Source organism: Mytilus trossulus, chromosome 12 (genome assembly GCF_036588685.1).
Source record: "Mytilus trossulus isolate FHL-02 chromosome 12, PNRI_Mtr1.1.1.hap1, whole genome shotgun sequence".
In the NCBI taxonomy this organism is placed as follows: domain Eukaryota; kingdom Metazoa; phylum Mollusca; class Bivalvia; order Mytilida; family Mytilidae; genus Mytilus; species Mytilus trossulus.
The window spans coordinates 41,343,155-41,362,691 of NC_086384.1; the positions used below are offsets into that span (position 1 = coordinate 41,343,155).

The following is a 19,537-nucleotide window of genomic DNA, read 5'->3' on the forward strand; positions in this document are numbered from 1 at the left end:
TTCATACATTTAAATTGGTTTTGGTATCAACTGTTTTAGGTTTAGGGGCAAAAATAGGAATTTTTGTAGTTTCCTGACAATAACTTGTGTGTAATTAAGTGTATGGATCTCTGAAATTTTACCACAAAGTTTCATATCTCAAAAGAAAGGAATTAAGGGTAAAAAAGTTCCAAAAACAAGCAATTTTCCTAATTCCAGACAATAACTTGTGTTTAAGTATATGGAGCTATCTTAATTTGTACTATCAGGTTTCATACCACAAATGGAAGGCTGGGATTGAGTTTTGGGTATAACTCCAGGGGAGAGGGGATTTTTTCATATTTTTTTTTTCTATAAATTTTTCATTTTTACATTGATTATATCAGATGATATGTAAAGTTTTTATGATCTTCAACCACATTTATTTTGTGTCACAAAGCTATTGAAAAAGTTGGACCCAAATCCAAATTCAGACAGTATCAAACATGAATATGATGTCCAATCTTGCCCTAATTGTTGAGAGTTTGATCTCTGCGGTTATATCAGTCTGTGCACCGCGAAGCATTTTATTAAATGTGAGATTATGAAAATCTAGTGACCATAGCTTAATTTACTTTTATTTTTCAGCACATCAAAATCTAGCAGCATTTCAGTATTATCAACGATGCCAAATACCAGTGTAGTATTCCAAGCCCATTATAACCATGACAACATGTCTGGTATACATCCAGATTATATACCATTCAATGCCTACTCTCCTTCTGGTTTTGTCAGGGTAAGTGTTAATCACATGACAGACATGTGGTATACACCCAGATTATATACCATTCAATGCCTACTCTCCTTCTGGTTTTGTCAGGGTAAGTGTTAATCACATGACAGACATGTGGTATACACCCAGATTATATACCATTCAATGCCTACTCTCCTTCTGGTTTTGTCAGGGTAAGTTTTGATCACATGACAGACATGTGAATACACCCAGATTACATACCATTCAATGCCTACTCTCCTTCTGGTTTTGTTAGGGTAAGTGTTAGTCACATGACAGACATGTGGATACACCCATATTATATACCATTCCATGCCTACTCTCCTTCTGGTTTTGTCAGAGTAAGTTTTGATCACATGACAGACATGTGATATACATACAGATTATATACCATTCAATGCCTACTCTCCTTCTGGTTTTGTCAGGGTAAGTGTTAATCACATGACAGACATGTGGTATACACCCAGATTATATACCATTCAATGCCTACTCTCCTTCTGGTTTTGTCAGGGTAAGTGTTGGTCACATGACAGACATGTGAATACACCCAGATTATATACCACTCAATGCCTACTCTCCTTCTGGTTTTGTCAGGGTAAGTTTCAATAACATGGCAAGAGTATATATAGTGTTGATAGCACCTTAAATAAATGTCAGCGTTTTATGCTTGATGTCTCTACTGTTGCTTGGTGACTACTAGTATCCAATGGTATCATGATGTCAGTAGTCTGTTCTTTGGAACTGACATGCTTTTTAACACATTGACAGAAAACTCTTAATTATGTGTCCCTGTAAGAGCAGAAGGCATACACATAATTTGCAGACTCCAAAGATTGAAATTAAAATATGATATACTGTGAAAGTACTTTAATTCGTGGGTATCAATTTTCGTGGTTCGAGCAATATTTACATGTTCGTGGGTTTTTAAATTCGTGGATTTAAGTTTTCTAAAAAAAAAATTAAAAAAATTTAAAGCCTTTAGTAACGAAGTTTACAAATACTAATAGTCTAAAATGAAGGAAATTGCAAAGTAAACATTGACCCGTGTAAATCGTTATGACAACACTAATTAACCCAAGATAAAGTGATCACCATATTAAAGACCACCAAAGGTGTTAATTAGGCCATAAACATGTCACCTAAAGAAATCAGTAACATAAACAAATGCTACAAACGTATCTTGAATCGTCAAATAATTCATCTCAAAATCAAGTCCAGCTATTTTTCTCTCCATATGTATAAGAACAACTATGAGATAATAAAGTGAACACTTTATCATACTAGCATATCAATACCGGAAATCTGACTTCCATCGATAAAAAAAAAATTATGAGAATTTAAAGATCAAAAGTTGTACAGTTTAGTTTATTACAGATTAAATGTGTATAATCCTGCATGCAGTTGTAGTTCTGTGACTGCTATGAAAATCTTCTCAGATTTGGCGTTATTCAATATATTCTCTAGATCATACCAGTAGTTAATCCTACATGGGGATCTTTCCATTTCTAGATCTGGACAAAGGTTGTTTTATTTCGTTGGACACTTAAATTCGTGGATAAGGTTCTCCACGAAAACCACGAAAATTGGTACCCCACGAATAAAAGTACTTTCACAGTAACCCAAATGAAAAGGCCAGTAGATCTATGGATTCAGATATTTAAAAAAAAATGATGATTGTTAATAGTATACACTACTTACAATTTATTATATTACCATTATTTGTTGAATTTAAATTGTTTTTTTTTACTTTCAGAGCAAACTCATCTATGCAAATTATGGATGCAAACAAGATTTTTCAAGATTAAAAAAGTTAAATGTTACTATCAAAAAGAATGTTGTTTTAGTCAAGTATGGAAAAATACACCCAGCTAATAAGGTATGAGATTTAATATGGTCCCACATGGTCAGGTTATAGGGTTAACTTATACCCATTAAACAGAGCAGTAAAGTTTCCAGTGGAAAATTCACACGCTGCTGATTCCGTCCCTCTACAATTGCATGAAATTAGGGGGGAAAAAATCATCAGAAAACACAAATCTGTGTCCACACTTGTAATTTAAATAGAAAATTACTGATCAAAGCCTTTTTCATTAAGGAAAGTACCACCAACCTGGCATCCTGAACCCTATAGCTAACAACAACAATTTGACAAAAGTCAAAGTTGGAATGATTTAAATTTTGACCTAACACAGAATGCTGTCTTTTTCCAAAGTCATGATTTTTTTGGATTTTCCCTTAATTAAATTTCTATCATTCAATGAATAGATTTTTTTTTAAAGAAAAGTCTATAGAGTATTGTCCACTTGATACCAAGTCACACAATTATTAGAATTTCATGGCATGATGCTTAAAAGATAACATCCTATCAGTTCAATAAGAATTAAAGTTTGTTTTGGAATTTAAAACTTAATTTCGTTTTATGCCCCACTTTAACCTGAAGAAAAACTGAAGATACATTGAAAAAAGATAAAATAAGTTTTAAAAAAAAGCATTATATATGTACATTTAAATAATGTAAAGTAGTGCAGCTGATATATGTACATTTAAAAAGAAAAATCCACATGTGCACAAAAGAATATTGAAGTTATGGGAAGAACATTTTTTTTTTTTTTCACATACCTATAATAATGGCAGAATATTTGTAAATATTTTGTAGTTTCTGAGATTTATAAAAAGACTTTTTATCCTATCTAAAAAAGATTAATACCCCATACAATAAAATACTGTATATCATGTAAATATGCTAATTTATATTTCCAGGTATTACATGCACAAACTGAAGGAGCAGCAGGAGTCATCCTATATCCTGACCCTGCAGACTACGCTAATGGACAATCTATAGTGTATCCTAAAACATGGTGGTTACCAGGGTGGGCAGTGCCTTTATCACATGTTAGATATAATTTGGTGGGGGACCCTCAGACACCTGGATATCCAGCTATTAGTAAGTATGATACTAAGGTGTTACCATGGTGACTAAAACATGGTGGTCACCAGGGTGGGCAGTGCCTTTATCACATGTTAGATATAATTTGGTGGGGGACCCTCAGACACCTGGATATCCAGCTATTAGTAAGTATGACACTAAGGTGTTACCATGGTGACTAAAACATGGTGGTCACCAGGGTGGGCAGTGCCTTTATCACATGTTAGATATAATTTGGTGGGGGACCCTCAGACACCTGGATATCCAGCTATTAGTAAGTATGATACTAAGGTGTTACCATGGTTACTGAAACATGGCGGTTATTAGGGTGGGCAGTGCCTTTATCACATGTTAGATATAATTTGGTGGGGGACCCTCAGACACCTGGATATCCAGCTATTAGTAAGTATGATACTAAGGTGTTACCATGGTTACTGAAACATGGCGGTTATTAGGGTGGGCAGTGCCTTTATCACATGTTAGATATAATCTGGTGGGGGACCCTCATACACCTGGATATCCAGCTATTAGTAAGTATGATACTAAGGTGTTACCATGGTGACTAAAACATGGTGGTCACCAGGGTGGGCAGTGACTTTATCACATGTTAGATATAATTTGGTGGGGGACCCTCATACACCTGGATATCCAGCTATTAGTAAGTATTGTGTCAGGGCTTATGCTTATACATCGTTTATGAATAGGTTATGTGGTAGCATGTTCGCCTCATGTACTAGAAGTTGGGGATTAAAACAAAGCGTAAAATTGGTATCTGCTCCTTCTCTGCTAAGCACACTAGATTAATGAGTTAAAACTAATATAAAAAAGAAAATGTGGTATGATTGCCAAAGAGACAACTCTTCACAAGAGACTAAATGACAGGGAAATTAACAACTATAGGTCACCTAATAGCCTTTAACAATGAACTAGACTGGTTAAGTCAAAGTCATAAAATTATGTCCAAGTAGGGTGACATGTCTTTCTGGGTACAGTCAACTTTTGAACTTTCATGTTAGAAATCTACCTCAGCTTTTTCCTGTTCTGAATTTGCAATTAATTTGCCATTGAATTTTAAACTGCCATCCATCCATCCTTTTCTGCACTGGCATAATGTTACCAATATATGTTTCATTAAAAAATTCTCAGTTTATAAATTGTTTGCTGTGGGAGTATCATGCCATTGTTTAACATTTTTAGCTCACCTGGCCTAAAAGGCCATGTGAGCTTTTCTCATCACTTGGCGTCCGTTGTCGTCTGTCGTCGTTAACAATTTTTCAAACATCTTCTCCTCTGAAACTACTGAATGGATTTGGATGAAAATAATCATGATTGTTCCTTAGAGTATCCTGCACAAAGTGTGTGCTTCGATTTTTGATCTGTCAAAAAACATGGCCGCAGTTACTTAAAATAGAACATAGGGGTCAAATGCAGTTTTTGGCTTATATCTCAAAAACGAAAGCATTTAGAGCAAATCTGATATGGGGCAAAAATGTTCATTAGCTTAAGATCTATCAGCCCTGAAATTTTCAGATGAATCAAACAAACCATTCTTGGGTTGCTGCCACTTAATTGGTAATTTTAAGGAAATTTTGCAGTTTTTGGTCATTATCTTGAATATTATTATAGATAAATATAAACTGTGAACAGTAAAAATGATCAGCAAAGTAAGATCTACAAATAAGTTTATATGACCAAAATTGTCAATTGACCCCTTAAGGGGTTATTGTCCTTTAATGACAATTTTTCACAATTTGTTCATCATATTTGCTAACTTTAAAAAATCTTCTACTCTGAAACTACTGAATGGATTTGGATGAAACTTAGCATGATTGTTCCTTAGATTATCCTGCACAAAGTGTGTGCTTGGATTTTTGGTCCGTCAAAAAACATGGACGCCATTACTTAAAATAGAACATGGGGGTCAAATGCAGTTTTTGGCTTATATCTCAAAAACCAAAGCATTTAGATCAAATCTGACAAGGGGAAAAAATGTTCATTAGGTCAATATCTATTAGCCCTGAAATTTTCAGATGAATAAAACAAACCATTGTTGGGTTGCTGTCACTTAATTTGTAATTTCAAGGAAATTTTGCAGTTTTTGGTCATTATCTTGAATATTATTATAGATAAAGATAAACTGTAAACAGCAAAAATGATCAGCAAAGTAAGATCTACAAATAAGTTTATATGACCAAAATTGTCAATTGACCCCTTAAGGGGTTATTGTCCTTTAATGACAATTTTTCACAATTTGTTCATCAAATTTGATAACTTTAAAAAATCTTCTCCTCTGAAACTACTGAATGGATTTGGATGAAACTTAGCATGATTGTTCCTTAGATTATCCTGCACAAAGTGTGTGCTTGGATTTTTGATCCATCAAAAAACATGACCGCTGTTACTTAAAATAGAACATAGGGGTCAAATGCAGTTTTTGGCTTATATCTCAAAAATGAAAGCATTTAGATCAAATCTGAGATGGGTTAAAAATGTTCATTAGGTCAATATCTATCAGCCCTGAAATTTTCAGATGAATCAAACAACCCATTGTTGGGTTGCTGCCACTTAATTGGTAATTTTAAGGAAATTTTGCAGTTTTTGGTCATTATCTTGAATATTATTATAGATACAGATAAACTGCTAATAGCAAAAATGTTAAGCAAAGTAAAATCTACAAATAAGTTAATATGACCAAAATTGTCAATTGACCTCTTAAGGAGTTATTGCCCTTTAAAGACTTTTTTCACAATTTGTTCATCATGTTACTTACTTTAAAAAATCTTCTCCTTTGAAACTGCTGTATCAATTTAAGCCAAACTTAGGCTAAATGAGTTTCAGAGTATCTAGTATAAATTTTATATGTCATTTCCTTGTATGTCAAGAAACATAGCTCCTATGGCTAGAATAGAACATAGGAGAAAATGATTTTTTTTTTGCTTTTGAAGAAAATAGGACGATTCAAAAAACATTTAAATAAATTGAAAAGCCAAAATAATCATTGATGAGAGATTAAACCAAAAAAATTCAGGTGAGCGATTCAGGCTCTTGAGAGCCTCTTGTTTATATGATTCTCGTCTTTAACTACAATAATTATTTTTTGCTTTCAGATGGTGCACCACACACTTTAGCAGAGAATGCTGACTATCCAAAAATCCCAGTCCAACCAATTGGTTATGATGATGCCAGATATCTTATGAGGTAATTATAATAAATACCAACCAGCTGCAAAAAAAATAAATTCAGATATGTTACCCTACTACTCCAATTCCTGATTAATTACTTTGGGATTTTTTGTGCAATTTGAATAACATTATTGTTTTGTTAAGAATTAGGTTGGTTGAGACCTAAAATTACCCCTGCTTCTAGCTTAACTTTCAAATTTCAATTAAAGGCTTTTAGCTCAGGTCTACAATATAGGAATTACTAATTTTTTCATAACATATTTTGGCACTTCTCATGATGGAAAATTTGCATGAAATTCAATTTTCAACAAATTCCAAAATGAGCCTATCTCTATTGGTGTTTAGGATAGGAAAAGAATGGCAGATGAGTCAACAAAATAAATTATCAGAAAAGTCAATTAAAATTCTTAATAATTTACCATGTTGAAACACTTTCCATATAAAACAGATGTGAAAAACTGATAAAAGTACTAAAAATACATTTTTATTAAAAAAACTAAAAGGAAAAATGCACCAATGACATATATTTGTGTCAGATATCAGAATTTGACTTCTTATAAATGTCACACTGACTTGGTCGGAATATTCTCATTTATATTAACAATGCAAGGATCTGAAATATTTGCTATTAAAAGGTGATAAAAAAGATCCTATCCAAAATCATCTAAAATATGTTATAATTTGTATTTTAGTCAGTTAGGTGGACAAACAGCACCAGAAGAATGGAAGGGCTGCTTGAATGTGTCATACAAAACAGGTCCTGGTTTTAGTGATGAAAGGTATTTATTGCATTTATAAATAAGAACTTTACAATTTACTTTTGCCCATATTAAATGAAAGTTGGAGACTACATTTTATTTTTCATAGCAATGTCAATAATTTACACATTTTACTGTGTATATACAGTAATGCATTTGTTCAAACCAACTATATATATATCTTGGGTAAACAAAGTGCACATTGTACCCGACCAAATACAGTAATAGAGACTTGCACATTTAAAATCACTACAATTCAATTTTTTTTACAAAAATTAAAAGGATTTTGAAATGAGCTTCCTTTCATTAGACATAATTCAAGAATCAAACTACAAAAAGAAAGAGTTTGTTTTATTTCACACTAATGAAAGCAGTAGTAGTACACCTCTGTCTAAAAGTCATAAATCGATTGAGATTAAAAAAGTATTAGGTTTCAAACTAAAACGGAGGGAAGAGCATCATCTATAAGGGGAAAACAAAGTAACAACAGGAACACTAAAGTGCAACAAAAACACAAGCATACATAGAGGCAAACTATTTGATAACAACTGCCTTATTCCTGACTAGGTACAAGACATATTAAGTAAAAATGTTGAGTTGAAGCTGGTTCTTTGAAAATTATCACCATGAATTACATTGATATTTATTTTTGATTGCACTACAGCTATTTTCTGGTTAACTAATAATTTTTATGCCCCACCTATGATAGTAGAGGGGCATTATGTTTTCTGGTCTGTGCTTCCGTTCGTCCGTTCGTCTTTGCGTCCATTTGTCCGTCCGTTTGTGGGTCCCTTCGCTTCAGGTTAAAGTTTTTGGTCAAGGTAGTTTTTGAAGAAGATGAAGTCTAATCAACTTGAAACTTAGTACACTTGTTCCCTATGATATGATATTTCTAATTATAATTCCAAATTAAAGTTTTGACCCCAATTTCACGGTCCAATGAACATAGAAAATGATAGTGCGAGCGGGGCATCCGTGTACTATGGACACATTCTTGTTAATAATGTATTTATATTGACAGTTTACAGTTAGAATTAGATGTTAATAATGTGATAGAGAGAAGAAATATCTCCAATGTTATAGCTGTTATAGATGGAAAATATGAAAAAGGTAATCATTCTAACGAGAAGTTTGTTGGATATGTATAGGCCTTCAAAAGAAAAAAAGGAAAAGCACAACATTGGTGTTAACAAATATCTACCAGTATCAGAAAGACAATTCAAACCATTTGATTCTCTTCCTTATTGAAGATTTAAAAAGCTTCTTTCAAAAAAATATTTCTATAGGTTACCTGTTTATACAGAGAGCAAAACAATCATAGTAGTAAAAAAATAAATCTTAGTTATGTCACTTTGTCGCACATTAATTACCTTAAAAATGAAAAATAACAATTGAAAGTACACTATTATAAAGATGTTCTTGCCTATGTCTGGCTCATTAACAGTTTGCAAAACTTGCTTATGTCTAATAAGGAATTATAAGATTAAAATTTTACATTGCAGATAAATTTGTTATAATTGGTGCTCATACAGACTCTTGGACCAAAGGTGGTGTAGATCATGCCACAGGGTATAGTGTGATCTGGGAACTAGCCAGAGGATTCAGTGCTCTTGTTAGAGACGGTAAGGCATTATCCTATCTTTTTTGCAGTAAAATTCTAAACTTTCAAATTATTATATCTCCATCTATAAAAAAAGAGAGTTGATGTGGTATGGTTGCCAATGAAACAACTCTCCACCAAACACCACAGAAGTTAACAACTATATGTACTGTACATCCTTCAACAATGAGCAAAACCCATACTGCATAGTTAGCTTTGTTATCTTGATCGTTCATTCCAAATATTCAATGCAATGTTCAGGAAAATAAATTGCTGTGATGTTGGCCAGAAAAGGCTAAACTCAATATAAAGGATCTTTTAAAATAACAGTATTTCATGGTTTGAAAATACATTGCAATTTCTCTGAGTCTTTTGTTATGTCATAAGTATGAGTATAAATGCAATATATGTTACTGGATGTTAAGCAAACATTGATAAATCAATTCTGAAAACTTTATTTTGTTGTGATGAATTTTGCATGCAAACTTATATTTTGTTAAAAAAAACATTAACTATTTATGATTGACCTATGCCTAATGAAACCATAAAAATTGTTATCCCACAAAAAAGTAAAGAATGTGAAGAAGATATTTGTATGAAAATTGAATTAGTTAAATATTTGATCTCTGTTAATAGGTTGGAGACCAAGAAGAACTATTATGTTGGCTTTATGGGATGCATCTAAATATGGACATATAGGCTCCTTTGAGTGGGTCCAGGTAAGAAAGACTATATTTGTAAGGGCTCTTTCAAAACATGTGCATGCTGTTGTCTGCATTTACTTGATTTCAATAGATCTAATTCAGTACAAAACTCTGATTCGAAAATAAAACCTCAGAAACAGATTTGGTACTAGAAGTTGGGAAAGTACTCCAAAATTAAACCACTTTTCATTGATTTAATATAGGTTTAGGTTTCCTCTTTAGTGTTTAGGGAATTTAATAAGTCAGTGATCTCACTTTGAATTTGGATGATTTTTTTTGTAGGAAATACATAAACTTCACTGGGAAGAAATAAAATTGAGAATGGAAATATATCAAATAAGCTGTTCCTATATTTTTCTTTCATATGTATTTGATTTATTTTCTAGGAATATGAGAAGATGTTAGGAAGAGGTGCTGTAGCCTATATAAATCTTGATTCTGTGATAAGAGGTACATGTATATTTTATTCTATTTTATGTAAGAACTGTGAATTCATTTTTTTCTTGGGTATCAATTGTCATGGATTGAGGAAAATTTACATTTTCAAGGATTTTTTATTTTGTAGTTTTGCAAAGCTCTGCATACAAAGCCTAAAGAAAATTTGAAAATAGTTGAACGTACAAATTTGTTGTTACCTGTGCCCATGGCACCCATGAACATTGAAATTCATCAATCAATATTGAAACCACAGTACCGGTATATGACTTAGTTAATACTTAATAGGCAACTACTCTAGACCAACTACAGAAACACGCTGGAGTCACTAATGTAAATAAGGCATTAGACTTTTGATTATGTCAGAAATAATTTACGGCTTGCTATGGATTATTATAGACTGTTAAAGCATCAAAACTCTAGCAACAGATACAGATTAATTCTTACATCAACCTTATATTATAAATCATCTTGTCTGCTTATTTTCATATATAAATTTGTTAATCCACAACTCCTTTGAAACTGACAGGTAGAATTCAACCAACCTCAGACATTTTGAATTTTTGTTTTTCGTTTTTAAGTAAAAAAGGGCTTATGAATCGCTAACACTTTTTCACAGGAAACTATTCCTTTCATGCTGAAGCTAACCCATTACTATACAGTATTATAAAGAACTCTACACAGAAAGTGCCTTGTACAGACCCTGATTATTATGATAAATCAGTGTACGATATGTGGTTAGAGAGATTCATGGATCCAGGGAAACCATCCCAGCCAAAGTAGGTATACATAGGTTAGAAATTTGGAAAGAATATAATTATTTGTCTTCAACAGTCTACTTATAAAAAAATTAATTTAGATTAACTGTGCAATGACTTAAAAATCATAATTATTAGAGATCAAGTTCTTGGTGGTGGTCGGCATAAAAAAGAGTCAATTGGCAAGTATGCTTTGAGATTGAAAAAGGCTTAAGGAGGCTTGAGAGTTTAAAAAGGACAAGGTTTACTTATAGCACAAAATGCCCCAAAATAACAACTTTATCATAAAACACCACAAAGGTCGTAATTTGGTTCTTAAATGGGTGTATTTTGAAAGCCTTCATGCTAAATAAATCAATTCTTTCCATTAAACAACATAATATTCTCCAAAGTAGGTCCATTTTGGACATTTTGTCAAAATATGATAATTTTGTGCAATTTTCAGACATAACAGCTTTAGGAAAACCTTGGCAGCCACCTACCATCTGAAATGTTGTGTAACCAAAAGATTCCAATTTTGAGGCAGAATTCACCAATATAATAACTTTAAAATTTAAAATTTGAGGCTTGCCTGAGCGTTTTAAATATTTAAAATTTAACTGTTGAGAGTGGATAAATATCGTATTACACAAGATTTAGTGTTGGAATCTGTTTCTCTAATGATTTTCTAACATTATGCAGGCAAACTTATTCCTTCTTTTCAAATGATCTGCAAAAAAAATGTGTTCTTTCTATGTGACATCATCGCGCATGGTCGCCTTTTTTCATGCCTTCACAATAGGAATTGCAGAGGAAAGCAAGAAAATTTGACGTCATAATCGGATTTTAACCAATGAAGTACTGAGATCAAACGAACCACACGTTGATTAAATTGTTTTTAAAAGTGGGTGCAGAAAGGGATAAATTGACGAAGAATTAGAGATATAAATTTTAAAGGAAGGTGCAAAACAAATATATTTTTGTCTTAATAGTATTATCAAAAGTATTTCTATGTAAAAAAAAAAATTTTTTGGCCTGATTTAAATAACATAAAAAAAATTTAGGCCAATTTTAACCCTTTGTTCTCCTTTCAGAAAAAAAAAATAATATTTATTTTTTACTTAAATTTTTATTAATTAACTTTAATAGTTGTTACTTTACCATATGGTACAAAAATCATTCAAAAAAATCAATTCATGTTGGCCCTAGATGACTTTTAAAATGTAGATATCATTGAAAAAGCTCCAAATTATCTCCCTTTGGTCCACAAATTCCATTTTTTAGTGTTAAAATTGAAATATCTTTTTTAAGTCATTGGTGACCTATATTTTTTATTATAATTTTCAAATTAGCAGTACTTATACTAAACTATTGTAAAATTTGAGCAATTTCTGTAATTAAATTCTTTTTATATTTCGATATTATCTCTATTTCTCTTTAATATTAGTTTAACAGAAAAAGGTACCTTCACAAAAAGAATTGCTTCTTTCTAAGGCAGATTGTGAGCGTAAATAGACGGTGACCCCATTTTAAATTTTTTAAATTAAGTATAAGACAAAGTTAATTTATAGAAAAATATAACGAAATCCTATATTAAATTAAAAATTCAATTTAGACCTGCAAGCCCCTTAAATGAGTTTTAGATATTATTTGTGTTGGTTAGGTTCACTAAATTGTTAACAATTTTAATCAGATTGTTTTATTTTTCAGAATAGATCCATTGAATGGAGACAGTGACCACACACCATTTGAGTATTATCTTGGAGTTCCTTCAGTGTCACCAATGTATACATTTAATTCAAAGGTATATTGATATGAGTATACATTAGCTCTGTTACACAAATCATTTGAAGCTTTGAAGAAATATTATATATGCAGTGACAAAAAAATCAATGATATATAAATTGAAGTGCTTTATTTTGAAATATGTTGATTAATGTTTATAAAAATACACCACTAATCCATAATAAATAGAATGATTAATTGATTTACAGTATGCTAAGTACCATAACCATACACATAATTCCAATTTAGTTTGGGAGTCATTTGCCCTACTAAAGTTATGTCCCTTTTAACTTGAAAATCTTCAAAGCTTTAGCAGGGGCATTTGTATCCTACAACACATTAATATTTGTAATATATCCAAGCCTGTGTCGACATATTTTATTGCAGATTTATCCACATTTGCCAACATACCCAGCATTTAGTACATTAGAAGATGATAAAGAATATGTAGAAACATTCCTGGACAAAGATACCAAACTTGAGCAGACGGTCACTAAAATTGTGGCAGATATGGTATTACAGTTGGCGGATTCAGCAGTGCTTCCATTTGATGTTCAAAATTATGCACAAGTTTTTGACCGTGGAAAGAAATTTTTAAAAGAGAATGAAGCTGTTATTTCATCTGCTAATGTAGATATTAGTATGTATTATATTATAATATGTGTCTGTTCATAATGTTTTTGCTGACTGTGTCATCAGACTTAAAACTTGAACTATAGTGTGGATGGGGCATCCCTGTACTAGGGGCACATTCTTATTAATCATAATAAGCATGATAAGCAGACAAAAAATTAAATATTGGTGAATTACTATAAAGATAAAGAAAACATTACCAAATTTCAAATATGAAATTGAGTGACTACAGACATTACAGACAGGGGGAAAAAAACCAAACCAACAGTTTCTAGAGCACTTGACAAGTAATTAAAAATTAAGGAATATATTCCGAAAGCATGCTATAGAGAATAGTTTTTTTCAAATATTTATACATGTAAAAATATAGAAATATTAATTACAAATACAAGCATTGTCTCTTTGAAAAATGCAAGGATTTCATTCTCTATTTTTTGATGCTGCAGTTTTGTAAAACTTCAGATATTCCAAATCAACAGATATGACATTTTAATAAATATTTTTTTATTTTTCAGATGTATTATATTCAAAGATTGATATATTTATAGAAGCTACAAAGTCATTTGCATTTAATGTATCAAGTATTAACCTTGATTCTTTAAAGTAAGTTTCATTTATTAATAGAGTTTTTCTTGACCTTGATTGAGTATATAGAGTTATTTCCCTTTGACAGTATGTTAAAGCAGATACAACATTGAACATGTTCTTTCATTGGGGTCTCATTGGGGGGTTCCGATCCCAGATCCCGCTTACTGTTTTGTCAGATTCCTGTATCCTTCTTACACTACAATGTATGTTTGTAAGCAATTCTCATATTTTTGTCATTTCCTGGGTCCCGCTAGACCTAATTTCCCGTTTCAAGACACAATCCCGCGTCAGGCTTAGACCCAACTGAGACCCACCTTAATGAAGAAACTAAAGTCAACTTGTTATACAAACAGCCAGAACAGTTTTTTATGGTCCCACAGCAGTGGAGGGGGTCATTAAGTTTTACCCTTGTCCCTCTGTATATGTCTGTCCATACATCTGTTCAAACATCCCTTTATTAAGTAAAAAATGCTGAATTTGATGTTTCAGTATTCTAAATTTATTTTGCCTCAACTGTATATGTTATGACACTTATACACAATGGTTATAATTATTACCACCAAACGTAGATGAAGTTCCAATATGGGTGATGTCACTTTTGCAGTTGTTGAGTTATGACCCTTTGTAAATTGAAAAATTGCATAATTTTTTGTTGTACAATTACAAGCATGCATCTGTATCCCATGGCACATTCCTCATTTATTATGTTGAGTTTCAATTGTTTAAGGCTTCTAAATTAATTTCTTTGATATAGTATGAATCTATCATCCAACTTGTTTATTCCATATTTTTATATTTGGTTTGTCAAATTAGAAAATCAACCAGTTTGGCCTGCAACATTGTGGCCAAGGGGAAATAATTCTTCTGAAATGAATTAAATTGAAAACTGTCTTTTATTTACAAATACAAATTTATATTTGCCTTTTCTCTGAGAAATATGCAATTTTAAGAAGTAAAAGCAATGGAATATTTGGCTAGGAGAAAGAATATTGTTTCCTGGTAGGGTGACATGTCAACCTGCAAAACTGTTCACTTGTGGACTAACACAACAACTTGGTGTGTAAGTCAAGAACAAAGCATCTTTTATATTTATTAGCATGTTGTTGTCCTGATAAGCATGTAATATTTGCCACTGTATGGTTAAACAAAGCTATGTCATCATTTAATGATATTTTGTAAATGGTGAATTGTTTGTGATGTTTTTATGAGTGGAAGCATATATAAGTATCATGTTATTGAAACTTCATTTCAAATTTTGACAGCAAAATTTACATGAAGCTCCAAACATTCTTTATTATGACTTGCAACTGCAATGAAAATTGAAAGGTTAAGTGTCTGAATGTACAGTGCATGTGGAATTAACATTAATGTATAACTGTTTATATTTGTAGAGAATCAGATTTGTATTTAATTAATGATAAGTTGATGGAACTTCCAAGAATATTTATAAACTACCAGGGTATTCCTGGATATCCACAGTATAGGTATGTACTAGAACTTCAATAATTATTATTAACCTACCAAGTTATTGGGGCCACCACAGTAAACATATATGTAGGTACCCATATGACTTACTTGACTTAATCCACTTCGTCCCAAGGGGGACATAGGGCGACTACAGTTTCTCTCCATTTCTTCCTGTCCATGGCTATTCGTTTTGTTTCTCTCCAGGTCTTCCCAATTTTACTCAGCTCGGTTGTTAGTCCCCTGCGCCAGGTGTTTTTTGGCCTTCCCCTTTTTCGATGTTCTTGGGGGTTCCATTCTAGGGCTTGCTTGGTAATGTGTGTGTCTTTCTTTCTTAGGGTATGCCTGATCCACTTCCACTTTCTTGCTCTTATGGTCTGGGTTGTTGGCTGTTGTTTGGTTCTTCTCCATAGCTCATTGTTGGATATTTTGTTTGGCCATCTGATGTTGAGGATGTTTCTCAAACGTTTATTGACAAAAGTCTGGATAGATTTGATGGATGCAGCTGTTTCTCTCCAGGTTTCTGATCCGTATAAGAGTACAGATTTGACATTGGTGTTTAATATCCTTAACTTAGTGCTAGTTCTTAAAGCATTACTCCTCCAAACAGGTTTAAGCATGGAAAATATCTGTTGTGCTTTCTTTTTTCTTGCCAATATGTCTTCGTCTGTGCCTCCTGATGTACTGACAATACTTCCAAGATAGGTGAATTGTTGAACATCTTCAACAGTAGAGTCATCGATCTTAAGACAATCTTGCTGGTTTGTATTTAGCCTCATTGATTTAGTTTTCTGTGCGTTGATGTTTAGGCCTGTTTGTTTTGCTACTGTTTCAAGACTCATATAGATGGCCCTAATCTAGATAAGAACTAGAATTTCACAGGAAATGTATAACTTTAAAAAAAAAATCAGCATTTTAATTATTCATTCCATTCTCAACTTTATTATAAATAGATCTTTTCATCTTGATCAAAGCTCAAAGTATAGAGATATGAATAGTTTGATCAAATCCTTATATATAAAAAAAGAAGATGTGAGATGATAGTTCATTATAGGATATAAATTCCTTTAAAACTTTGTTTAATCATTATAATTCTCTAAATTTTGAGATTTTTATGTTTCCACTCATAACATCTATCACACGTACATTGCATATTTTCGGCATTGAATTGACCTAGTGCATGAATATATTTTTGGGTTAGCGTAAAAAAATATACCTTGTGAAATTTCATGTCCTCAAAAATAGACTTAAGAATATGTTGATATTTTCTTTCAAATAAATGTTTTGTATTTATTCTTAAATTTGGTGATGCACGGGAAGTGAAAATAGATACTTTCAAAGTAGATCTAGAGCTGGTCTGTGTTATTATTGCCCCTACTTGTTTACATTGGTTACAAAAAGTAGTTTTGTCAACATCGTCTATTGAAAAAAAATAAACACGTCAAGATCCACTTAAGGAAGCCCTCGACCAATCATAAAAACATTTTCCCTAATATGCAAATAATATTAGAATTATTAGTGAATAAAGATTGAAAATATTAAAGGAGCATTAAAAAAAAAATAGGCCAAAGAAAAAAGACCAGGGAAATTTTAAGTCTTCAAAACAGAAAATAAAAGAAAGAGCAGCAGGATGTCCCTGAAGCTTGATATCAACCTCTTTTAAAGAAAATGGAAAAAACAACATTGATAAGTACAAGTGATCAGTAAGGATGATTAATCTAAGAAAGTTTGCGTCAAGTTCTTAACGATAATTTTAAATGATATATAATTGTTGTGTTTCAGGCATTTATTATTAGCACCACATGCTGAGAACCTATGGGATGATCAGATCTTTCCAGGGATTGCTGTCACAATAGAACAATGTCAAACTAAAAAAGACTGTGACCCACTAAGACAACAAATAGCTTTATTAATAGTCTCTGTACATCAGGCTATAGAAATTATACAGGACGAAATATTCATCAGATATTCCTGAAAAAAGTAGAAATCTTGTCAGTATTTGAAATTCTTCCAAGAGTTGTCTGATTGATATCAAACAAAAAGTGTGATACACTCACAGCAGTCAAATAGCTTTACTAATAGTCTCTGTACGTCAAGTTATTGAAATTATACAAGAGAAAATATTCATCAGATAATCATGAAAAGAAGAAATCTTATCAGTATTTCTGATTTTTCAACTGTTGACTTATTGATATCAAACAAATGGTGGGATCCTCTCATAGACAACAAATAGCTTTATTAACATTCTCTGTACGTCAGACCATAGAAATTATAAGGGATAAAGTGTTCCTCTGATATTTGTGAAGAGTATTAACTTACGGTAGTTGTAATATAGGATTCTGAATTCAAATCAATGCCATTTTAGCTCTGTGTTAAGTCAGACATTTTTTTCTTTTGATATGAATGTTTTACCTCAAAATTACTGATATTCAGTAATGAAGGACAAATATTGATAAGTGATTGTTATTTTAAATTCTGTGACACTTGACACATTTGTTTCAAACAAAGACTAATTTTGCACTGTATAGCCAAATATTTTTTTTAATTAAGTTATCATGGAAATGCTGGTGTACAAATAGCAATTTAGTGTAATGCATTTAAACTGATTATATATGCCAAAAGGAGGAATATTGTATGTAACTTTAATGAGATAAATGTTTGTTTTTCGTGGGTAACATTTTTGGCGGGTTAAGGATAAAATGTATCTTCTTGGGTATTTGATTTTCTGGTATTGCAACTTTTTTCATACAAGGCTATAGAAAATATGTTTGTTTTTAACTTGTTAGGTTAACATTTAACTAGGAAACCAATGAATATTTGAATAATAATGAATCCACTTATGCCAAAAGAAGGAAGATTATTTTGTATGTTAATAGGAGAATTGCACCTGATTGAAATATTGTTCAAATATACAGAAATATGATGATGTGTTTAAGCTTGTAAGTGCTCTTTGAATGAAAATTTGTGAAAGAGGAGAGAGAAGTTGTGTGATTCCATGTTTTCCATGTATTCTGTTGGTACAGGATGTTGTTAGATGGCTTTAAATATGATCTCTGCTGAAACTAGAACAATTTAGATGTTATGATTTTATGCTGAATTGTATATATCAACAATTTTTAATGTAAAATATAGATGTAAATTTTACTAACAACATATTTAATTTGTCAAAATCATGTAGATATACAATTGTAAATATGGAGAATTCATATTAAATCATTATAACTTATCATCATCAACAGCAGTTTCTCTTTTTTAAACAATATGAATTACTGTCAATTCAGAAATTATTGTGTGCATTTATTATAGACATTTTTAAGAAGGTACACAAATGTGATTTTAATTATTGTGATCTCAGGAAAATCTGCAATCTTGCAATACTCACCCATACTCATTATTCACCTTGATAAAAATCTCCTAATAATTTCTGACTTTACAGTGAGGAGATGTGGTATAGTTACCAATGAGATAACTATCCACAAGAGTTCAATTTATATGTTTTTATGCCCCACCTACGATAGTAGAGGGGCATTATGTTTTCTGGTCTGTGCGTCTGTTCGTCCGTCCTTCCGTCGGTCCCGCTTCAGGTTAAAGTTTTTGGTCAAGGTAGTTTTTGATGAAGTTGAAGTCCAATCGACTTCAAACTTGGTACACATGTTCCCTATGATATGATCTTTCTAATTTTAATGCCAAATTAGAGATTTTACCCCAATTTCACAGTCCACTGAACATAAAAAATGATAGTGCGAGTGGGGCATTTGTGTACTGAGGACACAATCTTGTTAAACAGGCTTAAACAATGAACATTTCAACAAATATAGTCAGCTATAAAAGGCGTTCATATGTCTAAATATGAAACTATTCAAAAAAGAAAGAAAAACAGTCTTTTGAAAAAAATATCAAACACATATGTAGAACAGGCACTTATAGAATGTGATGGCATTAAACTTTTTGCAGCCGCTCAACCCTTACCTTGC

The 19,537-nt window shown here is 31.9% G+C and overlaps 2 protein-coding genes across 2 annotated transcripts in view; one reads left to right on the forward strand and one right to left on the reverse strand.

Annotated features, from left to right (window-relative positions):
* LOC134692457 (N-acetylated-alpha-linked acidic dipeptidase 2-like) overlaps nt 1–15,605 on the forward strand; it is a 50,509-nt gene extending 34,904 nt beyond the window's left edge. Inside the window, exons 5-18 of the mRNA XM_063552908.1 lie at nt 607–754; nt 2,505–2,627; nt 3,512–3,695; nt 6,785–6,875; nt 7,552–7,638; nt 8,639–8,727; nt 9,120–9,239; nt 9,854–9,936; nt 10,308–10,371; nt 10,976–11,135; nt 12,804–12,897; nt 13,266–13,518; nt 14,027–14,114; nt 15,491–15,605. Of these exons, the coding sequence (XP_063408978.1) occupies nt 607–754; nt 2,505–2,627; nt 3,512–3,695; nt 6,785–6,875; nt 7,552–7,638; nt 8,639–8,727; nt 9,120–9,239; nt 9,854–9,936; nt 10,308–10,371; nt 10,976–11,135; nt 12,804–12,897; nt 13,266–13,518; nt 14,027–14,114; nt 15,491–15,605 (1,699 nt within the window). The remainder of the gene's footprint in view (nt 1–606; nt 755–2,504; nt 2,628–3,511; nt 3,696–6,784; nt 6,876–7,551; nt 7,639–8,638; nt 8,728–9,119; nt 9,240–9,853; nt 9,937–10,307; nt 10,372–10,975; nt 11,136–12,803; nt 12,898–13,265; nt 13,519–14,026; nt 14,115–15,490) is intronic.
* A 74-nt stretch (nt 15,606–15,679) lies between these two features.
* Nucleotides 15,680–16,405, reverse strand: LOC134692458 (uncharacterized). Its single transcript, XM_063552909.1, has one exon. It carries the CDS (start codon nt 16,403–16,405, stop codon nt 15,680–15,682), a length of 726 nt encoding a protein of 241 aa, XP_063408979.1.
* Between the last annotated feature and the right edge of the window lie 3,132 nt (nt 16,406–19,537).